A 21,650-nucleotide genomic window follows, 5' to 3' on the forward strand; every position below is an offset into this window, starting at 1 on the left:
ATAAGTCGCGCCTGAGTATAAGTCGCCCCCCCACCCAAACTATGAAAAAAAACGCGACTTATAGTCCGAGAATTACGGTAGTCATAGTTTCTTTCGGAGGGCCATTATGACTGTCAACCCAAATAAATGTATGAGCACCTCATATTATATACAGTCAAAGCTACAAAACAAATAACTCGTTATTAAAAGTGAAGACAATTTGCAATTCTAGTAATGACACACAAATTTGATGCACAATCTGTCTTCATGGGCCACTTAGAATGATGTGGTGGGCCGGATCTGGCCCCGGGGCCTTAAGTTTGACAACCGTAACATACACTATACATGATTTGGAGTCTTACTGTTTAGAGATCCCGCCAAAGATCAACAGGTGCATGTTTCTTGACTAACTTGTGTAAAAGTTCCATATCTGTTTTAACGCCAGGTATGTTTCTGGCCGGGTGTAATCTATAGTAGCCTACCCCTCCTCGTCTATCCCCCCCCCCCCCTGCTGAATCTATGCTTGTTTAAAAACTATGCAGCGAGTGAGTAGAAGACGCCATCGCCCATGCACAACAACATCTCGCTGGCTCTTTCACTCCCTCTCTGTTCGCCCACTTGGTGTTCTCCCTCTGCAAAACTTTCCCAAGAATCCAAACATCATGCGGTTCCGGGAAGAGCAGCTCACGCTGTCTTTGTTATTTCTTGCTTTTCTTTTTTTTCTTTTTTTTAAATGTCCAAGGACCGTGCTTTTGACTTTCGATTGGTTTGGCCTTGCATACGTGCATTGGCGCACACAATGCTGGTGAACCTATCACACCTACCGCACATTGGCAGACAGAGGAACGGCCTCTCCCTCAAGGGAGAATGGTTCAAATTCCACAGCTGATAGAAAAAAAACACAAGAGCGAAACGCGGAACGGAGGAACTGATCACCAAACCGCCAACCATCCCTTTCCTTCATCAGTTCTCTGCCCAGATTCAGTAAAACCTTTCATAATGAACCCGCCTGAGGTCAAACAAAGGCAAAGAAAGCAGAATTCCCAAACAGCAATTTGCATAGTGTCACTTTACATCAATTTTTTTTTCTATTGTTGTTTGCTGAGTGGTCCACTTCTTATCAAACAACCAATGCGCATGAATGGATTGTTCTCAACATTAAAAGCTGAATTTTTTTTGGTCTTCTCAACTTTTCCCCCCTGACTGCTCATTTCATTTGCATTACATAAGAGTTTGCGTAACTCAAAAACCCAAAGTACTCATCAATTGGTGCAACGAGTACACTCGAGAAAAAATGACAAGATGATTACATATCTAAAGTAAAGACATCTTTGTGGCTCCGATCTTCTAGACAAACGCCTCACGGGCAGACACATGATATTTAATCAGTCGCTTAAAGAGACACACCCACTCAATTTTTTTTCCTTTAGTTATCCAAACACGTTAATTCAGAATATAGATGTTTGGGAAAAAAAAAGTTTAGTTAAGATAAATTACAACTTCTTCCGATAAGTGTACAACTTTTTTTTCATGCAGTCCACACCAGCCGAACCGTTGCGCCAGTTCTGCAGCATGCACAATCTAAATAATAAGTTGTCTTGTTTTTTTTAAATGGACCAAGTAATTCCTACCTTTACTTTGACATCCACCTCCGGGATGAATCAGTTCGCGTCTCTTTCTCCTCGACGTCCACTTACAGTTCAACACGTCCCGGTCCGGCTGCTCTTCTTGTCTGTCTCACCCTGCAAGCCACACGCGCATGCAATGATGATGATTGTGATTAAGATGATGACATCTAATCAGGAGCTTTTCGCCCTTGGTACAATTCGACCAAAAAGATGTTTTTGTCATGTTGCAAAAAGATGCACGCGTGCTATTTTGTTTTGTTTCCAGACAAACATCACCCCGCCTAGTTGAACAGATTGTGCACGCGTGGAACTCCGTCAAGGTTGTTCTGGTGCTTTCGAGTTTTTATGTTATTGTGTCTCACCTACGAATCAGACACGCCTGGAATCCAACACATGCGCCGCTACTTTATTATTTCTTTAGTTATGAAAATTCACGCTGTTTGTAGAAATAAAAATAAATTCCCAGTCACCCTGAACGCATCCGATCACAAGCTGCAGCAAAGTCATGTTTCTTTCTCCTCACCGAGTTAAAGTCCTTGCTGCAAGGGAGCGTCTCTCCCTCCTCTCCCGATCTTCCGTGGCCTCTCTTCACGGCGGTCGCGCCCACTTATGTTGATGTTCCACTCCGGGCCAGCCTTCAGTAGCAGCAGCAGCAGCAGAGCGCCCCGACGTCAGCCTCATCTGTCGTGTGCTCAGAGCCACACCCATCCATTCATAAAGTGGAGAGTGCGCTTGTGCATGGCCATGTACGTGCACACGTACAGCAGCTGACAATCCAATTGCATCATATTCTGCATGCATAACATTATTATTAAGATTTTCGGTGATCAAGTGCAAGAACCAGACATAAGAAAAGATGCCTTTACAATGATTTAGACAATGGATGGATATTTCTTGCAGCTTCTCGCTCAAAATTGTACACAATCTGTCATTATTGCCATCAAACATTACATCTGTGAGTTTTTCATGACGCTTAGTGTTAGGAACATCTTTTTTAAAGTTGCAGACGATTGCATCATCTATGTAGGAGTCGTCACCACTCCAAAGTCCAATGTGAAAATCTGGGATTGGTTATTCATCCTAATTCTGGTTATCAAGTATAAAAATATAAAATAAAAGTGATACATGAATGTAAGTCATGTTTCTTAGCGATAACTTGAGGTGGATCAGTGAAAAAAGCTGCCAAATTTTGTTTTCATCTTGAAAAGGAAAAATGTTCCCAAACAGTCACCCGGATAACATTTGTGTTGGTTTACCGTATTTTCCGGACTATAAGGCGCACCTCAAAAGCCGACAGTGCGCCTTATAGTCCGGTGCGCCTTATATATGGACTAAATTCAAACTGGCCCGAAGCATTGTGTCATAAAATCAATCATGAGTGGCCCGCTGAAGACTATGAATCATGAATCAAAAAGACTATGGATCATTATTTTGTGATTATAAAGTAATTTGTTGCATCTGAAGTTGAAATAAAAAAGATAAAATGGAGAATGATTTGATTTGGATCAAAAATCTGACTTGATGCATTAATGGTGCGCCTTATAGTCCGGTGCGCCTTATATAAGGACAACGTTTTAAAATGGGCCGTTCATTGAAGGTGCGCCTTATAGTCCGGTGCGCCTTATAGTCCGGAAAATACGGTACTTTTAAAAGAGAAATTCTCCGTTATATCATAAAAAACCCGCCCAAAATCCGACTCCAGTGACATCATATCGACCCAGTTCAACCAAAGTCAACATGTCTAAGACTTCTGTTCATCTAAGCACTCAAAATCTTGCCTGGCAAGTCTGTGACAGCTTTTTTCTACGCCACGCCGCTACGGATCTAGCAATATGGACACAATAGGTCCATAATGGAGAGCGTCCACACACACGTAAACATAAACCAGATTCTCGATGCGTCTCTCTCCTAAGTGGGCAAACTGCTGATCCCATGTGTGGTGGAAAAGGCTTGGATCAGCACAACGATGGAAAAACAAAGAGTGCACAGCGCCTTTACCACAGACACAACACAATATTGACACACACAAAGGAGCCATCTCGGTCCAGTTTGGATCACTTTCACTTATGCACGGGAGGAGCCAAAGCGGTGTTTGACACCGGCCATTGAGCCGCCACAATGACACACGTTCGGGAGCTGAGCGGCCACAATGAGCCTCTATTTGCTCTGGAGCCTCTGTTATTCTTTCTGATGATCGCTGGAACTAAGCACGTGACAAAAGTTCCAATTGAGCTTGAACAATCGCTCACAAAGGAGCCAATGACTTGGGTGTCTGTGGACCTCTTTGCCAACATCATGGCTCAGTGGTCACTTTTGGGAAGGGTGGGAGATAGCTGGGATCTGCTGTCAATTATTTCAAATAATAATTATATATATTAAAAATATGAAAAATAATCATGATAGTAATGAGGACAAGCAGTATATAAGAACTGAAGAGATTTTTTGTTTAAAATGAGTAGCAATGAAAATAAAGGAACTTTAATTTTCTCCTTGTTTCATCAAAAATACCGTAATTTTCAGACTATAAGTCGCGGGTTTTTTCATAGTTTGGGTGGGGGGCTACTTATACTCAGGAGCGACTTATAAACATTTTGGTTTTACTTTTTTGGGCATTTTATGGCTGGTGCGACTTATACTCCGGTGCGACTTATAGTCCGAAAATTACGGTAAGACGTTATATTTAACACAAGTTTAGCATGTTTTAATTATGCGCAACCAATGTCCGATTTGAGCAAATCCAATGGAAGCACCGGATTTTTTTGTCCAGTGATATATTTAGCTAACAGCAAACTTGTCTCGGTGTAACGATGAGTCAAAAAAGATTTTGGGCTTCCTTGGCCCACTAGCGGGTCCCTGTATGGCGTCAGTGAGGTGCGAGGACCAGACGCTGGCGTAGCGTCAACGCTGTCAGCTGGGCATTGGCACGTGTGTCTCATGTCAGCACGACCACAGCGCAGTACTTGTGACTGCTGTTGCTTCCCTGGCAGCACATTGGTGTTGCCATGGAAACAAGAATGAGCACAGCTACCCCTGCCCTGACATCATTAGTTGTTCTCAAGATAACTCGGGTCCTCTATCTTTCTCCTCATATTTATTTCGCCTTTCTCCGACGCAGTCACTTCAAGTAATGCACAAATGTGTCTTCTTGCAAATCTCCTCGACTTCCTCTCTCCTAATGGAGAGGTGTGCGGGTCAGCGCCTAATTGACAAAAGCTCCTCACAGGACAAAATGAGCAGATTGCAGTGTTTGTATTTCTGCTCCATGTACTACTTTGTGTCTGATCATGTTGAATTTACTCTGCACCGATGGGCAGGCAGGAAGCCATATGGCATGTCAGGTAGGAGGTTGACAAAATGAAACAAAAAGCAAAAAGCCCGACGGTACTCTTCGGCCTTCTTTCTACTCTCACTCGTCACCTAAAAGCATTCGGCCAATGTAGAAAAAGTTTTTTTCAAACCGTCCAGGCCCTGAGGTAGCAAAGCAGTCCCAATTTTATTTATAAGCATTCGTATGTTATTTATTGTAGATTTGACAACAGAGATGTTAGCATATGCGTCTAAGTCAATACTCTGGAATTTTCCTTCAGCTGACTGACCATTCGTCATGATGAGGTGGCCGTTTCTAGGGAGAGTAGCAACAGTGCTGCACTTTGTCCATTTATAGCCATGGACTGATAAACATCAAGAGTTTTAGAGGTACTTCCCAGCTTCGTATTTAAAAAAATATTGATGTGGGTATTTTGAAAGCTCAGCATTTTACGTTACAGTTGCTCGGCTGTTCTCGAGGACAGTTACCGTAATTTTTGGACTATAAGTCGCGTTTTTTTTTTCATAGTTTGGGGGGGGGGGCGACTTATACTCAGGAGTGACTTATATACATATATATGGGTTTTTTTTCACTTTTTGGGCATTTTATGGCTGGTGCGACTTATACTCCGGTGCGACTTATAGTCCGAAAATTACGGTACGTGAAAAGTAACAGCACACCGCAATTATTTTGCTGGCTCGTCTGCATAAAGTGAAGATGTGAGCATGGTTGTGTACGCTGGGAGCATATTTGATGCATTTGTCCGTGCGTGGGAGTGACAGAGCAGCTGGGGAATGTCTCGGGCAAATAGGGTCATTTGGGCCAAACTACAAATATATGGAACGCTCCACCAAACTGCAGTTGGCCAATACAATAAGAACATCAACTGCTTGTATGCATTTCCAGCCTCAGAAATTGTTCTTGTGAGATTTATGCTTGATGATTACATTTCTGGAAATCAACTCACTATAATTAGGCTTCCAATCCCCCAAAAAAGGGACAGACTTTGTGATGGATCTTATTTATTAATGGTGATAGATCTTATTTATGAATGGCTTTGAGTTCATGGCAGATTCAGCATTTGAGTGTCAAAATATATATTCTTTTGATATCTTGCTGTGAAATGCGTACCGCTATCAATTACGTTTGAACGCTGACGACATTCCGCCATCACTCGCGTGCTGACAAAAGCATGCCCTGATATGCACTAAGGGTGCAACAGAGACCATCTGTCAATGTTTTCTTCACTTCAGTGCCAGCCCAGTTCAAATGAGTGACGTCTATAACCGTCTATGGCACTGAATGAGTCAATTGAGGAATATTCCATTCATTTTTTACCACAGATGAGAGCGAGCAGTTTTCTTTCACCTGGGATGATTCCATCACATACTACTTTGTCCCTTGCCACTCTGCTATTGTGTTCTAGAAAATTGGTGTGATGTCTCTGCAGTGTTGTGTGCTCTATTGCTATCATGACGTGCGTGTGGACATGAATGAGCCATCAAAACACCTCGGAAAAGATCCACAAAGCGATGAAGACGCACAATTCAATTTGTTCCCGGAGACGTATTCAGACTTCCTGTAGCGCCGTAAAGAGGCCGAGTCATATCACTCAAGAGGGAGAATTGAATCGGACTTGATTTGGCGTATTCTACCGGAACATGAATCCATCAACATTTCTGTGGTGCCTATCTATCCACATCCAGGCAACCTGCATCCTGGCTAACGTCAGCACGCTAACGTCAAACAGTGCCCAGTGCTAGGCAACGATGCCATCCCAGATGGCAGGCTCTGATGTTTAGTTTGCTTTCTTCTAATGCACGTAAATCCCATTTCCGAACCAAGCCGCCTTGATGACACATTAGGGAATACATTACGGAGTCAGGTCTGAGAGTACCGTAATTTTCGGACTATAAGTCGTGTTTTTTTTTCATAGTTTGGGTGGGGGGGGCGACTTATACTCAGGAGTGACTTATATACATATATATGTTTTTTTTTTCACTTTTTTGGGCATTTTATGGCTGGTGCGACTTATACTCCGGTGCGACTTATAGTCCGAAAATTACGGTATTTGGACAATGTCAGTTTGGAATTGATGAGCTTCTGAATGCAAAGGAGTGAGATTCATTCAGGGTGAAGTTTTTTCCAAATTTGCAAAGTACCAGCAGCGTATTGGGGAGCTGCTCAGCTGTTTGTTTTTATCAGTGAGTTGGTTCATCCATGGCAGCAGACTGGAGGGGCTTTAGGCTCTATCCCGGCTGGCTTAGCCACACAGAACCAGCAGCTGCCACGAACGTGGACGGCCGGGCGCGGGATAAACTGCTCGCTCTTCGGCACGGTAATGAAATTGAGCACGTGAACACGCGTGTATCCGCCACATTTTCGCTACTTGATGCTGCATTGGGTAAAACAACTTTGCTCCTCATCTGAAGCCTGTTATTTTTCTCTATTAACATTTAATTGACCCAAATGTTTCCGGGAAAAATAAAGAAGCCTCACTCGTCTTATACATTTGGAAGTGGAACATGCACATAGATGCAAAGTGGGCCTCATGTTCTTGTCTCTCCTTTTTGTGTGCTCAGCTGGAACAGGCAAGAGTCAACAAGTATTGCAGAAGTGGCCCCGGGCTTGAGAAAAATACCGCGCTGTGTTATCGACTGATCCAATGAAGACTAAATTAATGTTGGTCTCTGCATTTGAGAGACAAGTGACATCATCGTCCCCTATTTCAAATCCTTTGTTTGACAATCCCTCCCTGCTCCATCATGCATTTTGTTTTTATTCAATTGCTTTTCAGCAATCTCTTCCTATGTGTATCATACTGTTCCAGAAAAGTTACGTAACAGCGTCTGTGTTATCGGAGACCTCATTTTAGCCATCAGGTCTACCGCTGAGCCAGTCGACCGCGAGATGTGACACAACGCGACCTACTAAAAAAGTATCGACTCCATTAAGAACGTTTGACGTTTGCGCCGCTCGGTGTGACCCGGGCATCAGCGTTCGACCCTTACGGTCAGCTGGCACCTCTCAAATTTAAGTTGCGTAACATGACATGGGTGTGCGACATCAAAACAAGTCTTGTCACTTGCTGTTATGTGATCAGTGTTGACTGCAAATCAGAAAAAAAAAAAAAACGAGTACAATTCTGGGATTTAGTTTAGCCGCAGACTGACAACAGCGTGCAATTCCTCGCTGACCTGATTCTTCTTATCTCGTCAAGGTTTATTTGTGATACCTCGCCACATGATAAGAGCAATTCACTGTGGGGTTGTTTCTTCTTCGTTTGCTTCACATCATTTGTTGTTGGGTTAACAATTTCCATACATGTATTGAAATATGAAATATGTATTTTGCATGGACTGCATGCAGCTTTTTGGCCCATATTTAAAATTGCATTTTTATCATACTATGACCTGAATAGAGCTGGTGACCAAATATGGCTCCCCTACAGCATTTAAATTGCCCATCTGATTTTGAGCCTGATAAAACTACAAAACCACAGGAACGTTTTGAAATCAGAACATCTGAAAAAATATTATTCTCCAACTTTCAGATGGACCTTTGCGGTCCATTATCAAAATGACACTGTCCTCTAGTGGCATTTCTGTGTATTAGAGATATTTAATTTATAAGCAAGTAAACATTTCCTCTGAAAAATATCTTCATTTAACCATTTGATTCATCTTCCATAAGCATATCCGAAAAGTATTAAAAATTCAACCCCGAGGCCCTTCCGGGATCTGTGACCTTCTGCGTGCGCTCCATCTGGATCAATTGCGGAAATATCGTATGACACGTGTTTGATATCCGTGTACTCAGCGATGGTAAAGGTGACATCTTATGTCCGCGAGTAGCGTATAATTTCATTCAGGTCATATCCTGTCACGGCAAAGGCGTAGCCGTCGCCATCGCAGAACTTGGCGCCGCAGATTTGTGTGTCTGTCACACACTCGTTGTGTAGATGGGCAACCTATGAGGAAATGGGAAAAAAAAAAGTTTTACACTAAATTACACTAATGTGCAGTGTCTTACCTCCACACTGTTGCTTTCTGGGGTTACCGTCAGGTGCCACACCCTTACGAAAGAGTCTTCGGCGGCCGACAGGAGCTGCGGAGCCCAACGAGCATTTAATCCGACTCATAGCCTGCCAACATGTAGTATCGCTTTCCTCAACTCACCAGGCCGGAAAAAGGAGCAATATCCAGTGAGTAGATCCACCGGGCGTGGGCGTTGACCTCGGCGTGCAAAATCCCCGTCACAGCCTCGTAGAGACGGATCTGGCCTGTTCCGTAACCTGCCACCACTGTACCTTTCCACAGCTTTACAGATGAGCAGCTCATACTGGCAGAAGATTGAGGAAAGAAAAAGCGGCAATTACCGTATTTTCCGGCCTATAAGGCGCACCTAAAAACCTAAAATGTTCTCAGAAACCAACAGTGCGCCTTATAGTCCGGTGCGCCTTATATATGGATCAAATTCCTAAATTCAAACTGGCCCGAAGTATTGTGTCATGAAATCAATCATAAGTGGCCCGCTGAAGACTATGAATCATGACTCAAAAAGACTATGGATCATTATTTTATGATTATAAAGTAATTTGTTCCATCTGAAGTTGAAATAAAAAAGATAAAATGGAGAATGATTTGATTTGGATTAAAAATCTGACATGATGCATTAATGGTGCGCCTTATAGTCCGGTGCGCCTTATATAAGGATAAAGTTTTAAAATGGGCCATTCATTGAAGGTGCGCCTTATAGTCCGGTGCGCCTTATAGGCCGGAAAATACGGTACATCAGAGGAGCGAGTCGTTAGGAAGGTAAGATTGAGCAGAGGAACAAACAATCAAGAAGAGTCTGGTTGCCTCGATTCAACTTCGGTGCGTTCCCACAATATATTTATCATGACTTTCGCACTGCTCCAAACGGTGTGACAACTAGCGACTAGACAAAATAAGGACATTTCGTTCTTACTCAAATCCACCAATCTTGTTGAGGAGCTGAAACTCTTCCCCAGACTTCCACACGCACAAGGTGCCGCCGTCGTCGGCACTGACCAGGTCGGCAATGCATTCCTGCGGGGAAGACAGATGTTATTCTTATACAAGTTCAATGAGCAATATCGTATTTTATAACAACACCTGGCTGCCTGAGCACTCTGGGGCCAAGTCAGTGATGGGCTCCTTGTGCTCCTCCAGAACTTCAGATAGGGTGATGTTACTGCCTTTATTGGGAATATCAAACACCAGGATTCCACAAGAGGACAGACCTGGAATGATAGGTAGAGACAAATGTCTTGGATTATGTCATCTCAAATATTATTCTAAGGTCAAGTGAAATGAGTTTTGCCCCCTACTTACCCACACATACGTAATTCTCCCACACAGCAGCAATCCCCCGAGCAAACACTGCCTGAGCTGGGGATAAAAGACACATTTATGACAGGATGAGAGGCAAAATAATAACTTTTTAAAATGTTTTATCAGTGAAATTGATTTTTCTAGTGCTAATGTTACCTGTTGGTGTTTCAGGAGTATCCAGTGCATGCCAATATACCATGATGGAGCCATCTGATTCATACATCTTAAAAAGATTCCATAGTTAGAAACAGGCTCAAGATTTGATTCATGACCAGTCCAACATTTGTTTACCTGGATGCCTTTCTGTGAAGTGACTACCAGCAGATCACGAGAGGGCAAAACACAAAATGCAGCCTATTGCAAGAAAACAAATCACAAATCAAATGATTAAAACAAAATCATAAAACAGTTTTGTAATGATGCACAACCTAACCTGCATGATGAGCGATGGACTTGTTGCGACGTTGGGCTCTTTGGACTGCAGCTGACGGTGGGAGGAATTGAGGCCGTCCCACGACACGCTGACCATGTTGACCACATTGGCATGGACCACCGTGAAGTAGGTGAGGCGCCGAGGGGCGATACGCAGCACGCACAGGTTGTTGTACAACGCCGAGGCGCTGTTCTTAATTTGAAAGCTCTTTTCTTTTTGATACATCGAAAGGATCGATTCAGTGCCACTAGCAACTAGGCTAACTCAGTAGCTGCTAGCAAGCCACTAGCAACAACACCGTAAAAAAAAAACGCTGAAAAAACAAAACTGTAAATATTGTACTGTAAAACTTCCATACGATCGGTTGCCAACTATAGAACGATTACCGGTGCGCGTGATTACTAATAGTGAAGCAAGCTCTTATCTCGATCGCATTTCCTCGGCGTCTACCGCAGCCATAGAAACAAATGTGACGTCAGACCCATGTGTTCAGTTGCTAAGCAACAGATGTCCGCACCCGGAAGTAAACACAAAGAAAGCAAAAAGGCTTATATGATTGTAAAAACAGCAACACAAAACAAATGTCAGCCGAATAATTGGAGGTACGTTTTTATATTAATGCATTTTAAGTAAATGTAATGAATGACAACAGGGTAAAGATGTGTTGCAAGTGAGAATAATGCAAACCTTGGCACACCGTTAACAAATCGCGCTTCGAATTCCTTTTCAGAACTTTTAACTCGGTTTTAGTTTTTTTCTTCCCACAATTGTTTGATGGCTCTGTAAAGAAAAGCCATCATGAAGTACAAATAGTTATCCGCAAATAAGACACAAATGACTCACAGGCTGAATCAACAGAAAATATAGTGTATATTTTACACCATTGTACATCTTAACACAAAAAGCTGTTATGTACTTCATCTGTTAATACATGTGGCATATCGATAAACGATGACTTGACAAACCAGAAAAATCAAAGCGCATTAAAAAGTGTTGCACGAGTCTTTGCAATTTTAAAAACCGCCACGAGAGTGCGCTACTATTTGCCTTATTATACAATACTTGCAGTATACATCATTTATTTATTGATTGAAAATGCTTTGTCATATTTACATGGGCAGTGTTAAAATGAACTACATGTGTACAAACAATATACATTTTTTCGTGACAAACCTTCAAGACTTTACGGTAATCCGTGTTTCTTATATTTTCCCTTCTTATGCAGCTAAAATAAAGTAACCTCATATTGTCAAGATGTCGCGCTCAACATCTAAAGCCCAAGCTGACAAGGGTAAGACACCTGCTCGAATTTCCCCACCGCCCTCCCAAGAACCAGAAGAGGAAGACATTATCCCCGGGTGTCTTACTCAGAGCCAATGGATGGAAATGTTGGCCCAAGAAGAGGCGGATGATGTCATAGGGGAAATAATGACCGATCTGATGACCAATGTTATGGAAGGCTGTTACAATGTCCACATTAAAAGACAGGTAAAACACATCTATTGCATGAGCATCAGAGATAAACAACTCAAGTGAATATTCTTTTTCCCAGTTATCATCTTTCACTGCATACTGGGCCATGGATTACTTCATACAGACTGTGGAGCAGAAATTCATGTGTCGAGATAAATGGGAAGATGCAATGGAATTGTCCGGAACAGAAGACTCAGAACCAATACCAATCACTCCAGATGTATGGGCGGAGGGTTGTTTTCCTGTTATCCACGGAACACCTCCACCTGAGCCTGTGTCACCACCACAGGTATCTTTTAACTGTCGCTTCTAAAAGTCTTATCTTTTTTATTATTATAATGACAGCCTAGGCATGGAACAACTTAATTCACCTCTCATTATTTCTTATTTTTTTAATAACTTGTGCCAATGAATTGTGTCTGTGTTTGACTCTATTGATTGATTAATATTTCACTTTGTGTACTCACATCAACCAGGAAGCTAGTATTTGCGAGGACCTTGAACTGGCATATTCTGAAGAAAATCAGCAAGATGTTCCCATGCCACAAACCAGCATCACTCCTGAGCCACCTCAAGGGAAAATAGGCCCCAGCGGGCATGTCGGTGATGAGAATTGCCAAGAACCAAGTCCTGAGCAACCTGAAGGGGAAATAAGTCCAAGCCGGCATGTCAATGACGAGATGTGCCAAGAACCAAGTCCTTGCCCCAAACCAAAAACTTCCACCAAGAAAAAACAAAAAGCCAGAAGTACTGTATCATGTGCAGCAGAAAAAACGGAAACCAATGGTGATAATAAAGTCCCTTCTGGTTCTAAACATACAGCATCACAACCTTTAAAGGCGAAACAAACGATAAGTAAGCTCAATCATTCTTCCTTGCCTCGACATTGGATCACTCCTCACTACGAGATAGACAAATGCACAAAATCCAGCACAAAAAAATCAGGTGAACATTCCAAACCTGTGCCTAGTAGCCAGCAGACTGGTTTAGTAGGAACGTCGCGGAATCCTGTGAGCCGAGATCAGTCTGAGAGGTTGTCTTCCGTAAAGGATGAGAAGATGATGGCTAGAGCGTTGAGGATGGACACCATCAATTTGGCCAAAGGTGTTTCTCTTGTGGAGCCCCATAAAACAAAAATAAAACAGCTCCCATTGAAATCACAAGCTCACACTGCCAGGTTGAGGCCGATAAACAGTGAGTCTGTGGAAACAAATTTTCCTGTTGATGAGTTGACAACAAAACGTCCACCTCAGGTTACCCAGTTGTTGCCGTCTGACAAATTTAAATTTTGATAAAATAAAAATTCTTTGCTCAAATTTTTAACGGATTCACTTTCATTTAAAAGCAATGTGTGTGTGTGTGTTTGGGGGGGGGGGGGGGGGGGGATTTTAAATCAAATTCTTGATAAAAGAAAATCATAAATTATATACTTATCATTTGAGAATGGGGAAATAGTTTTTTGTGGTGGGGCAGAGAAAAAAACGAAATTAAAGATAAAAAATGTTTTTAAATACAGCATATGGCTGTAATCATATTAATTATTTGAAGTAATCCGCTATGAATATGACTCAACTGACTTCCTGTGATTATGATTAGATTGAACGTTACGAATAAAATTATAACTTTAATTGTGTTTTTTGTGTACTTTTATCATATATTTTGCAATATTTTGGTGTGACGTTTCAACCTAACTTGAGAAAGCCACCCGGAAGCATACCAGCGCCAGACCAATCACGATTCACATTTACCCACGATGAACCAATCGGATAATGTTTTGCCAGTTAGCACGTTTGAACGACCCGTGCACATGTGAGACAACGCTACAGTGTCTATTGCAGTGTCGTTAAAACCTGAAGAAATTAAAAATTTAACCTCACTTTCTCGGGTGGATTAGACATGAAGAAGAAGCGGGTAAATGCTGCGTCAGTCAAGGTAAGCCTACATTTAATTTTGATTCCTAAATGTGAATATGAGCCCCTCGACACCTCGAATTGTGTTTTGGATATGCAGACATGCAGCCCTGCAAACTTAAAAAGGTTCAAAAGTATGCAGTAGTCACATGTCTAGCTGACTTCAAATTGTCTTATTGTATCTCTCCTCAGCGTACAATTTAAGAACAGTAAATAGCCTCAAACACCTTGTTTGGACGACTTGAATAATTCAGCTTTAAATATGTCTTCTAAATGTGTGAAACTTTGTTGTTTGTGTCACTAGATGATTCCAACAGAATTGACCAATAACGTGAAGGAGAAGGAGGAAAATGAACCTCCTATTAAAGTGAAAAAGAGCAACTCTGGGGAGCTGGCGTACCGCCCGGTGAAGATGTCCAGAAGTGACCTGTATAGACCCCCAACAGTGGAGGAGCTCAACCAGCTGAAAGAGGCAGAAAGTTTATTTCACTGCAGCTTGCTCAAAATGCAGGTAAGACTTCAACCTCAGCAACTTGAATGTGGTGAGAAAGACCTCCACTAAATGTTCTTTTCCACCCGATCACAGATGGAGGAGCTGCTGAAAGAAGTATCCCTCAGTGAACGCAGGAAACTACAAATCAATGCTTTTATTGAGACAGTCACCAAACTCCTGAGGAGCGTACCACTCTCACCTGAGGTGGAGGTGCGTAGTATTCTTCCTACTGCGGTTCTGTGCGTAAGGTGTAAGATTGCAGAAGCCCAGGAATTTTCAAAGTTGGAAACTTCACAAGGGAATTTGTTTGGTCACAGATACACGACCTGTCATGGTTGTCCAATGATGTGAAGGTTCCTATCCTCCTGTTACCAAAAACACAAAAGGGCAAATTCCACATGGGGCCTCCCGCTTCTATTGATCTGATTGGAAGTTACCCGTTGGGAACCTGCAACAAGCCACGCGTCATAGTCGACCTGACTGTCACAATGCCCGCTGTAAGTCCCGCTTTTCCGAGTAGAACAGTACAGCCAGTTGGAAATGTCTGAGTATGGGTCTGATGTATTTTTTTATAGGATATCCTCCACCCTAAAGACTTCTTAAACCAGAGGTATCCCAGGAAAAGAGCCATCTACCTGGCAGGTCTGGCTCAGTATCTGTCAACCTCCTCCGACATAGGATCCATGTCGTACTCTTGCCTTCATGGTAATCGGCTTCGACCAGTTCTGCTGCTGAAACCTCCAGGTGAGCTATTAAAAGTCAAAACTATTCTCAGCACATCGTATTATCCACTGTACAGGAAGTACAACCTTTATTTAATTTGTGATATGGTTTAGGTAAAGAGTCATCCACCATGACAGTCCACCTTCATGCTTGTCCACCTCCTGGATTCTTCAAACCCAGACGCTTCCACCCTCAAATGAATAACATCAGGACAGGCTGGTACACGGGGGCAAATAACACGCAGTCCGGTGAGATGAATGACTTTATACTGGATGTTGTTGTCACAGCCAGAGAAAGATACAAAATAACATTTGTCTCCTTTTTTTTTTTATTCCCTGCAGAGGCCAGTGAGCCTCCAACTCCACATTACAATAGCTCCCTTCTTGGTGATCTGCTGGTCAGGCCTCACCTCCAGTTCCTGTCTGCTGTGAGCGCTCAATGCTCCGCTTTTCCTAACGGGGTGGCTTTGCTCAAAGTCTGGCTCCGTCAGCGAGAGCTGGACCAGGTATGTTTCCTCCGCCGCACATACGGCTGTATTGTACGGCTTTCTCAGCGTTCCAGGGTATACCCGCCTCTCGGGCATGTCTGAGCGAAAAGTTCCAGCTAAACCTCACCTTACCGATGATTCAAAATGTAAATACATGGTTTGAAATGTGTGCTAATCTTTTGCCTCCATTTAAGGGCACCGGGTGCTTCAACGGCTTTCTGGCCTCCATGCTCTTGGCGTACCTTCTGACCACGCACAGAATCAGCAACACCATGACTGCCTATCAGCTGCTGCGAAACACTTTGAACTTTCTGGGTACGTCGATGAAAAGCTTTTCAACGCAAAGTTGCAATCAGAACTTCAAATCTGCTTCAATTTCTTTTCGCATAACTCCCAGCAAACACAGACCTGACTATGAATGGAATCACTCTGGCCAAAGATCCCGACTCGACAGCAGTGAGTGAACCTAAAAATACGTGAAACCTTCACAACACTCCCATTTGTGTGTTTTCTCTTCAGACTTAGGAAAAATGTCCTTTTGTCATCTCTTTGTCCCACAGCCTTCAATGGCAGACTTTCACGATGCATTCCAGGTCGTGTTCATCGATCCGTCCGGACATCTCAACATGTGTGCCGATATGACGGCTTGCACTTACAAGCAGGTACACCTCGGACTCTCGAAATAATCTCTGCTCAACGCGTCTATGTTTTAACCACTTGGAACAAATCCCCCAGGTGCAGCAGGAGGCGTCCATGTCACTGCAGTTCTGGGACGACCCCACTGTGGATGGTTTCCACAGCCTCCTCATGACCCCCAAGCCTATGACAAGGACCAGTGACCACATCTTCCAGTATGGCTTTTGAAATACCAGTCGATCGTCTCTATTTGAGCCTCCCGTGTTGATGCTTTTCATACCTTTCCTAGATTGTGTGACCTTGTCAAGCTGCAGTTCAGCTGTAAGAAGCTGAACTTCCTCAGTGAGCTGATGGACCATAGCGGAAACTACGTGCACACGGCGCTCCCGTTTATACTGTCGCTGCTTCAGAAAGGACTCGGCCAAAGGATCAGCCTTCTCACCCACTCACTTTCCCCGGAACCTGAGGTGAGTCATTAGCCAGGCGTGCTGGGTTCGTTTCGAAATCAGCAGATAATTGCTTTTATTAAGAAGAGTAACAATCGAAATAATCGGGAACATCATCTTTTACACAATCCGTGCGGTTGGGAGTTTTCCGATTGTGCAGAAAATAAATGGGTGATGTAATTCATATTTTTGTCCTAGTGGTCGCTGGATAGCGAACTCCCAAAGTACAAGGCCCAGCCGCCTCTCACCTTTGGTTTGGTGTTGCGGCCTGAGCTGGCCACGTCTGTCTTGGAACGAGGACCTCCAGCAGACAACCCGAAGGTAACTTTGCCCTCTTTAATAAGACATTAGGCACATATTGAAGACACGCTCCTAATAATAATAACATTTGATGAAATGAAAACAAAACTTCTTCTGTCAGGCTGCCGAGTTCCGACAGCTTTGGGGCGCTCGCTCGGAGCTCCGTCGTTTTCAGGACGGCGGCATCACTGAGGCTGTCCTGTGGGAAGGAGAAAGCATGTGCCAGAAACGGCTGGTACCGCAACAGATCATCACACACCTACTACAACTGTACGTACTTGTATTTTTCCCCAAAGTATGACGGATCGTTTGAAATTGTACTGCATTCCATTTTCCAAACAGCCACGCAGACATCCCCGAGTCTTGCGTGCAACACGTCGGGGCAAAGATTGAGGACGTTATCAAAATGGGAAGAAAGGTAAAAAAAAAAAATCACATTCACCAGTTAATTTTCAGCATTAAATTTGATAAATATGCTAATAAATATGACATTTCCCCCCACTTACATTGCCTTTAGGTGCCGAGTACTGGAGAGGAGGGAAGTTTGCGTGTGGTTCAGTCATATGATGACCTGAGCAGAAAACTATGGAAGCTAGAGGGTCTCCCACTGTCCATTACGTCGGTGCAAGGTGCCCATCCATCACTCAGATACACACAGGTGAGCTTGTTTTAAGTGGACGATAGTTTCTAGTCTGGTTTTCCATCTTAAACTCCCAACCCGTGCTCTCCAGGTTTTCCCTCCTCTGCCACTGAAATTCGACTACTCCTTCTTTGACAAAGGAAAGCCTTTCCAAATTCTGATACCCAAGGAAGGTAAACCTTGCCCGGCTTATGTGGACCCCATCACAGGTTAGTATGTAATCCAACCATGTTTGGGTTAGAAGTGACTGCTGCTGCTTACCGGTACGTCAACAATGTCCGATGGATGCTTTGGTATCCCGCAGTGATCTGTCACATGGAGGGCAGCGGAAAGTGGCCTCACGATCGCCTCGCCATCCGCCACATCCGAGCTGCTTTCCACATCCGCCTGGGAGAGTTACTCAATATGCAGCATGATTACACGTGTATACCCTGTGCCACACACTTGGACGTCTGGAAGGTATTAGTCAGGAACAGGCATCTTGTTTTGTTTTTGTTTTTTTTTAAATAAAAAATATATTTTTTGTCTTTCCCAGGACGGCTTCGTGTTTCGCATCCAGATGGCGTATCATCGAGAGCCCCAAGTGCTGAGGGAGCGAGTGAGTCCCGAGGGACTGCTGATGACCCGGGACAACGAGGAGGCTCAGAGCTTGGAGATGAGGACTCTACACAAGCCTCTTCTAACCAGCACACTGCACGGGTAAAACACAGTTTCCCACTTCAATATACGCTCGGGTACATTTTAGGCCTTCAGGAGGTTGAGAAGACGAACGTTGACATTTTCTTTGTCAGTCTCCAGCAGCAACACCCGTGTTTCGGGGCCGTTTGTCGCCTGGCCAAACGTTGGCTCGGGGCCCAGCTCTTCAGTGACGATATCACAGAGGACGCGGCGGACCTTCTGGTGGCTTACCTCTTCCTGCAGCCCGCGCCATTCACCCCTCCCGGGTAAGACGCCATGAGTCTTGTTTGTGCTTTTTTTTTTTTTCCCTTGCTATGTCGGTCATGTGAACGTGTTTTGCCCGTCCTCAGTTCTCCTCAGGTGGGCTTCCTCCGCTTCCTTCATCTGCTCTCCTCCTTTGACTGGAGGAACAACCCGCTGGTCGTCAACCTCAACAAGCAGCTCACAGGCAGGCCCTCTCACACATAGCCGTGCAATAACAAACAGTTGCTGACCTCTTTCTATTTACACATCTGACATACTTTTAACATCCCGCTCGCTCGTCGCCACGTTGTGATTGTTGTGCGCCTCTCCTCACGTGTAGCGGCCGACTACACAGAGATCAAGAATGACTTCATGGCCTCCAGGGAATCCCTACCAGTCATGTTTATAGCAACGCCTAAAGACAAAAATGTTTCCATGTGGACCAAGCGAGCCCCCACTGTCCAGGTCAGTGGACCGACAAATACAAACGAAACCAACGCTTTATACATTTGCATCATTTATTAAAAGAAGCATCAATGTATCCACATTATAAAATCAATATTTTCACACTATAAAACGATTTAGAAAATGTTTACAGGTTTATAGCACCAATATCAAACGGTCAATTGAATACATAAGTTAAAGTTAGCTTGAGATGTTTTTTTTTTTTTTCGAGGTCAGATTGTATCATAAACATCGATGTAAGAAAGAATTGCACGTTCTTGGCGGGGAACAATCGCACAGCTTCCCGATCCTGGAGCCTCTCCTCAGTGCACACTGTTCTCCTGGATCACACTGTAAAAAAAAAACAACAACAATACAATAAAGTATTGTGTTACGACTTTTCTCAAACAGGCTTCGTCGTATCACATACCATGGGCAGGTGGCCGTGTTTTTTCCTCAAAGCTGAAAGTTGATTTTTCTGAAGTCTATCCAACACTTCATGCAAATCATTGATCTGAAAACAGAAGCATGAATGATCATTTTCAAATACTAATCAACGGCAAACATTTTGCGCAGGATTCGAGCGCTTAAGCTTTGTGCTCACCAACTGCTTTTCGTTGCCATCCGTGTTCATAAAATATCGTAAATGGCTAGCTTGGTATTCCTCCGTGCGGATCTCATCCTGGGCGTAAAAGCTTTTGGTGATGCACACCAATGTGCAGAGAAGGTACACACAGCAGCTTGTCATGATGCGTCGCTGACCCAGATCAACTTGCCGTGCTCCACCTCGCTCTTCCCCCACAACATTACAAGGAGCCTCCAAGTAGCCTCCCCCTTATAAGGGAGCCGGAGGGCAGGAACTTTGGTCACGTTTCTGCCTGAGGTGCCGTTTTGGGGGTTGTCAGCATTAGATTTCACCAATTCACAACTTGGAGAAAAAAAAAAAGACCACTTCAATAAAAAAAAAACAAATAAACTCAATAGTGGCAAATATTTTAGCAGAGGTGGCCAGCATTGTGAGAAGGGAAACAAAAATTCTCAGGCCATTATTTATTTTTGTTTTTAAGGCTGAAGAAATGCTGAACTTAAATGAATAGATTAACAATTCCCCCTAACAGTCGAGTTTTCTTTATTTTAATATCGTCCCATAAAAGTTTGATCAATTTGAATGACGCAAGGAGCTTTTGACTTGACACTGTGCCCTATTGTCAGTTCTGCCCCAAGCTCATATTAAGTCATCTCTTGAAACGCTTACGCGTTTCCTTTCACGCCGACAAGTTGAAACAAATTAGGCACCTGTTTGTCAGAGTTCATTTCATATTGTAGGAGTCATTTGTGTGTCTCAACTTAAATATTTAGACTGCCATCCATCCCTCCAAACTCTTTTGTATGTTTGTTTCCTCAGATTCTGCAGCGGGTGGTGATGCTGGCTGCTGAGAGTCTCAAAGTTCTCGAACACCAGCTTATGGATGGCAGTCAGATCCAAGATGTTAGGGTTAGTTGAGGTCCGGGGGGGAGGGGGGGGGGACCACATAAGACTCATTGAAGACATCCCGTTTGAATCCATGCGTTTCCATCCCCAGGTGGTCATGCGTCCTCCTCTGGAAGCTTACGACGTATTGATCCACCTGAACTTCAAGCATATTCCGCTGCTCGGCCAAGCCGTGGACCCTCCCACCGTCAACTTCTGCAGGGGGACGGTCCCCGGCAACGTATCCACCTCAGGAGGGAGGGTGCCCGTGACGGACTTCAACCCCGTCGCGCTCTACCTGGCAGAGCTGCGGGTGAGAGTCGTCTTGAATTATTATGGAAATAATTACGAGGCCGCATAGTACTCTCTTGATACATTTTCTGCACATCATATTTAAACCATGATCACATTTCTCATTTCAATTTAATTGATCAGAAAGGTATGAAATTTGGACTTTGGCATTCCATGTTTAGGACGCATTCGGAGACCTGGCCCTTTTCTTTTGTGACCCCTATGGAGGATCTTTGATCGCCGTTTTATGGAAGCCAAAGGCCTTCGCCCCTCTGCCCTTCAAGGTAAAACAGATGAAGGCGGAAATTTGCACTTAAGCCCAGAATGATTCGTACCCAGCCCCAGTTTGAAATTGGTGTGTGAATGAAATACTCAAATGTTTCTTCTGTCTTCCTCCTGTAGACGTCCCAGATCTCTGCTAGGAGTGTGGAGGTAACCGGCGAAGAAGCAAAGACGATTCCAAATGTGGAAGCTATACTGGAGGACTTCAGCATCATTGGAAAGGATTTGGTCAGATCTGTAGAGGCCAGGACTGAAAGGTGGTCATTTTAGGCTGATCTATGTTTTCACCATTTTCTATACATTTGCTTAGGAAAACAAACCTAAGCAAAATTTTATTTCTAGTCTTTTGAGGCATAAAAAAATATAATCATGTTGAAGCACGTCTAATAAATATAGACTTTATTTCCGTTTGTTTCTACTCTTCTTATC

The 21,650-nt window shown here is 43.5% G+C and overlaps 5 protein-coding genes across 10 annotated transcripts in view; 2 read left to right on the plus strand and 3 right to left on the minus strand.

Annotated features, from left to right (window-relative positions):
* rhobtb4 (Rho related BTB domain containing 4) overlaps nt 1-2,295 on the minus strand; it is a 29,984-nt gene extending 27,689 nt beyond the window's left edge. For 2 of the 6 annotated variants that reach the window (XM_061278253.1, XM_061278249.1), the window contains exons 1-2: nt 1,970-2,108; nt 1,611-1,721 (exon numbers count right to left, since the gene is read on the minus strand). The gene's annotated coding sequence lies outside the window, so the exon portion shown is untranslated. Of the gene's footprint in view, nt 1-1,610; nt 1,722-1,969 lie in introns of all 6 variants that reach the window. The other 4 variants (XM_061278245.1, XM_061278248.1, XM_061278252.1 and 1 more) reach the window with 4 other exon arrangements.
* A 6,220-nt stretch (nt 2,296-8,515) lies between these two features.
* Nucleotides 8,516-11,173, minus strand: wdr54 (WD repeat domain 54). The gene is made up of 9 exons (XM_061279736.1): nt 10,705-11,173; nt 10,563-10,625; nt 10,428-10,494; nt 10,272-10,328; nt 10,053-10,180; nt 9,886-9,986; nt 9,093-9,255; nt 8,947-9,021; nt 8,516-8,884 (listed from the first exon to the last, which is right to left on the minus strand). Exons 1-9 carry the CDS (start codon nt 10,927-10,929, stop codon nt 8,753-8,755), a joined length of 1,011 nt encoding a protein of 336 aa, XP_061135720.1. The 5' UTR covers nt 10,930-11,173; the 3' UTR covers nt 8,516-8,752.
* Nucleotides 11,174-11,932: 759 nt separating this feature from the next.
* LOC133154559 (uncharacterized protein C2orf81 homolog) lies at nt 11,933-13,493 on the plus strand. Its single transcript, XM_061279375.1, has 3 exons — nt 11,933-12,192; nt 12,257-12,466; nt 12,654-13,493. Exons 1-3 carry the CDS (start codon nt 11,959-11,961, stop codon nt 13,467-13,469), a joined length of 1,260 nt encoding a protein of 419 aa, XP_061135359.1. The 5' UTR covers nt 11,933-11,958; the 3' UTR covers nt 13,470-13,493.
* Nucleotides 13,494-13,963: 470 nt separating this feature from the next.
* On the plus strand, nt 13,964-21,623 carry nol6 (nucleolar protein 6 (RNA-associated)). The gene is made up of 26 exons (XM_061278600.1): nt 13,964-14,109; nt 14,392-14,598; nt 14,674-14,790; nt 14,898-15,077; nt 15,156-15,324; nt 15,417-15,551; nt 15,645-15,808; nt 15,985-16,105; nt 16,188-16,246; nt 16,351-16,452; nt 16,526-16,641; nt 16,716-16,893; nt 17,071-17,193; nt 17,294-17,442; nt 17,515-17,590; nt 17,690-17,830; nt 17,904-18,021; nt 18,117-18,271; nt 18,348-18,511; nt 18,604-18,756; nt 18,841-18,938; nt 19,074-19,198; nt 20,583-20,672; nt 20,761-20,961; nt 21,122-21,223; nt 21,342-21,623. Exons 1-26 carry the CDS (start codon nt 14,074-14,076, stop codon nt 21,489-21,491), a joined length of 3,429 nt encoding a protein of 1,142 aa, XP_061134584.1. The 5' UTR covers nt 13,964-14,073; the 3' UTR covers nt 21,492-21,623.
* On the minus strand, nt 19,240-20,048 carry LOC133154134 (cocaine- and amphetamine-regulated transcript protein-like). Its single transcript, XM_061278603.1, has 3 exons — nt 19,782-20,048; nt 19,608-19,691; nt 19,240-19,528 (listed from the first exon to the last, which is right to left on the minus strand). The coding sequence occupies exons 1-3, from the start codon at nt 19,923-19,925 to the stop codon at nt 19,421-19,423; spliced, it is 336 nt and encodes a 111-aa protein (XP_061134587.1). The 5' UTR covers nt 19,926-20,048; the 3' UTR covers nt 19,240-19,420.
* Nucleotides 21,624-21,650: the final 27 nt, after the last annotated feature.

This window comes from Syngnathus typhle, linkage group LG5, assembly GCF_033458585.1.
Source record: "Syngnathus typhle isolate RoL2023-S1 ecotype Sweden linkage group LG5, RoL_Styp_1.0, whole genome shotgun sequence".
Lineage (NCBI taxonomy): Eukaryota > Metazoa > Chordata > Actinopteri > Syngnathiformes > Syngnathidae > Syngnathus > Syngnathus typhle.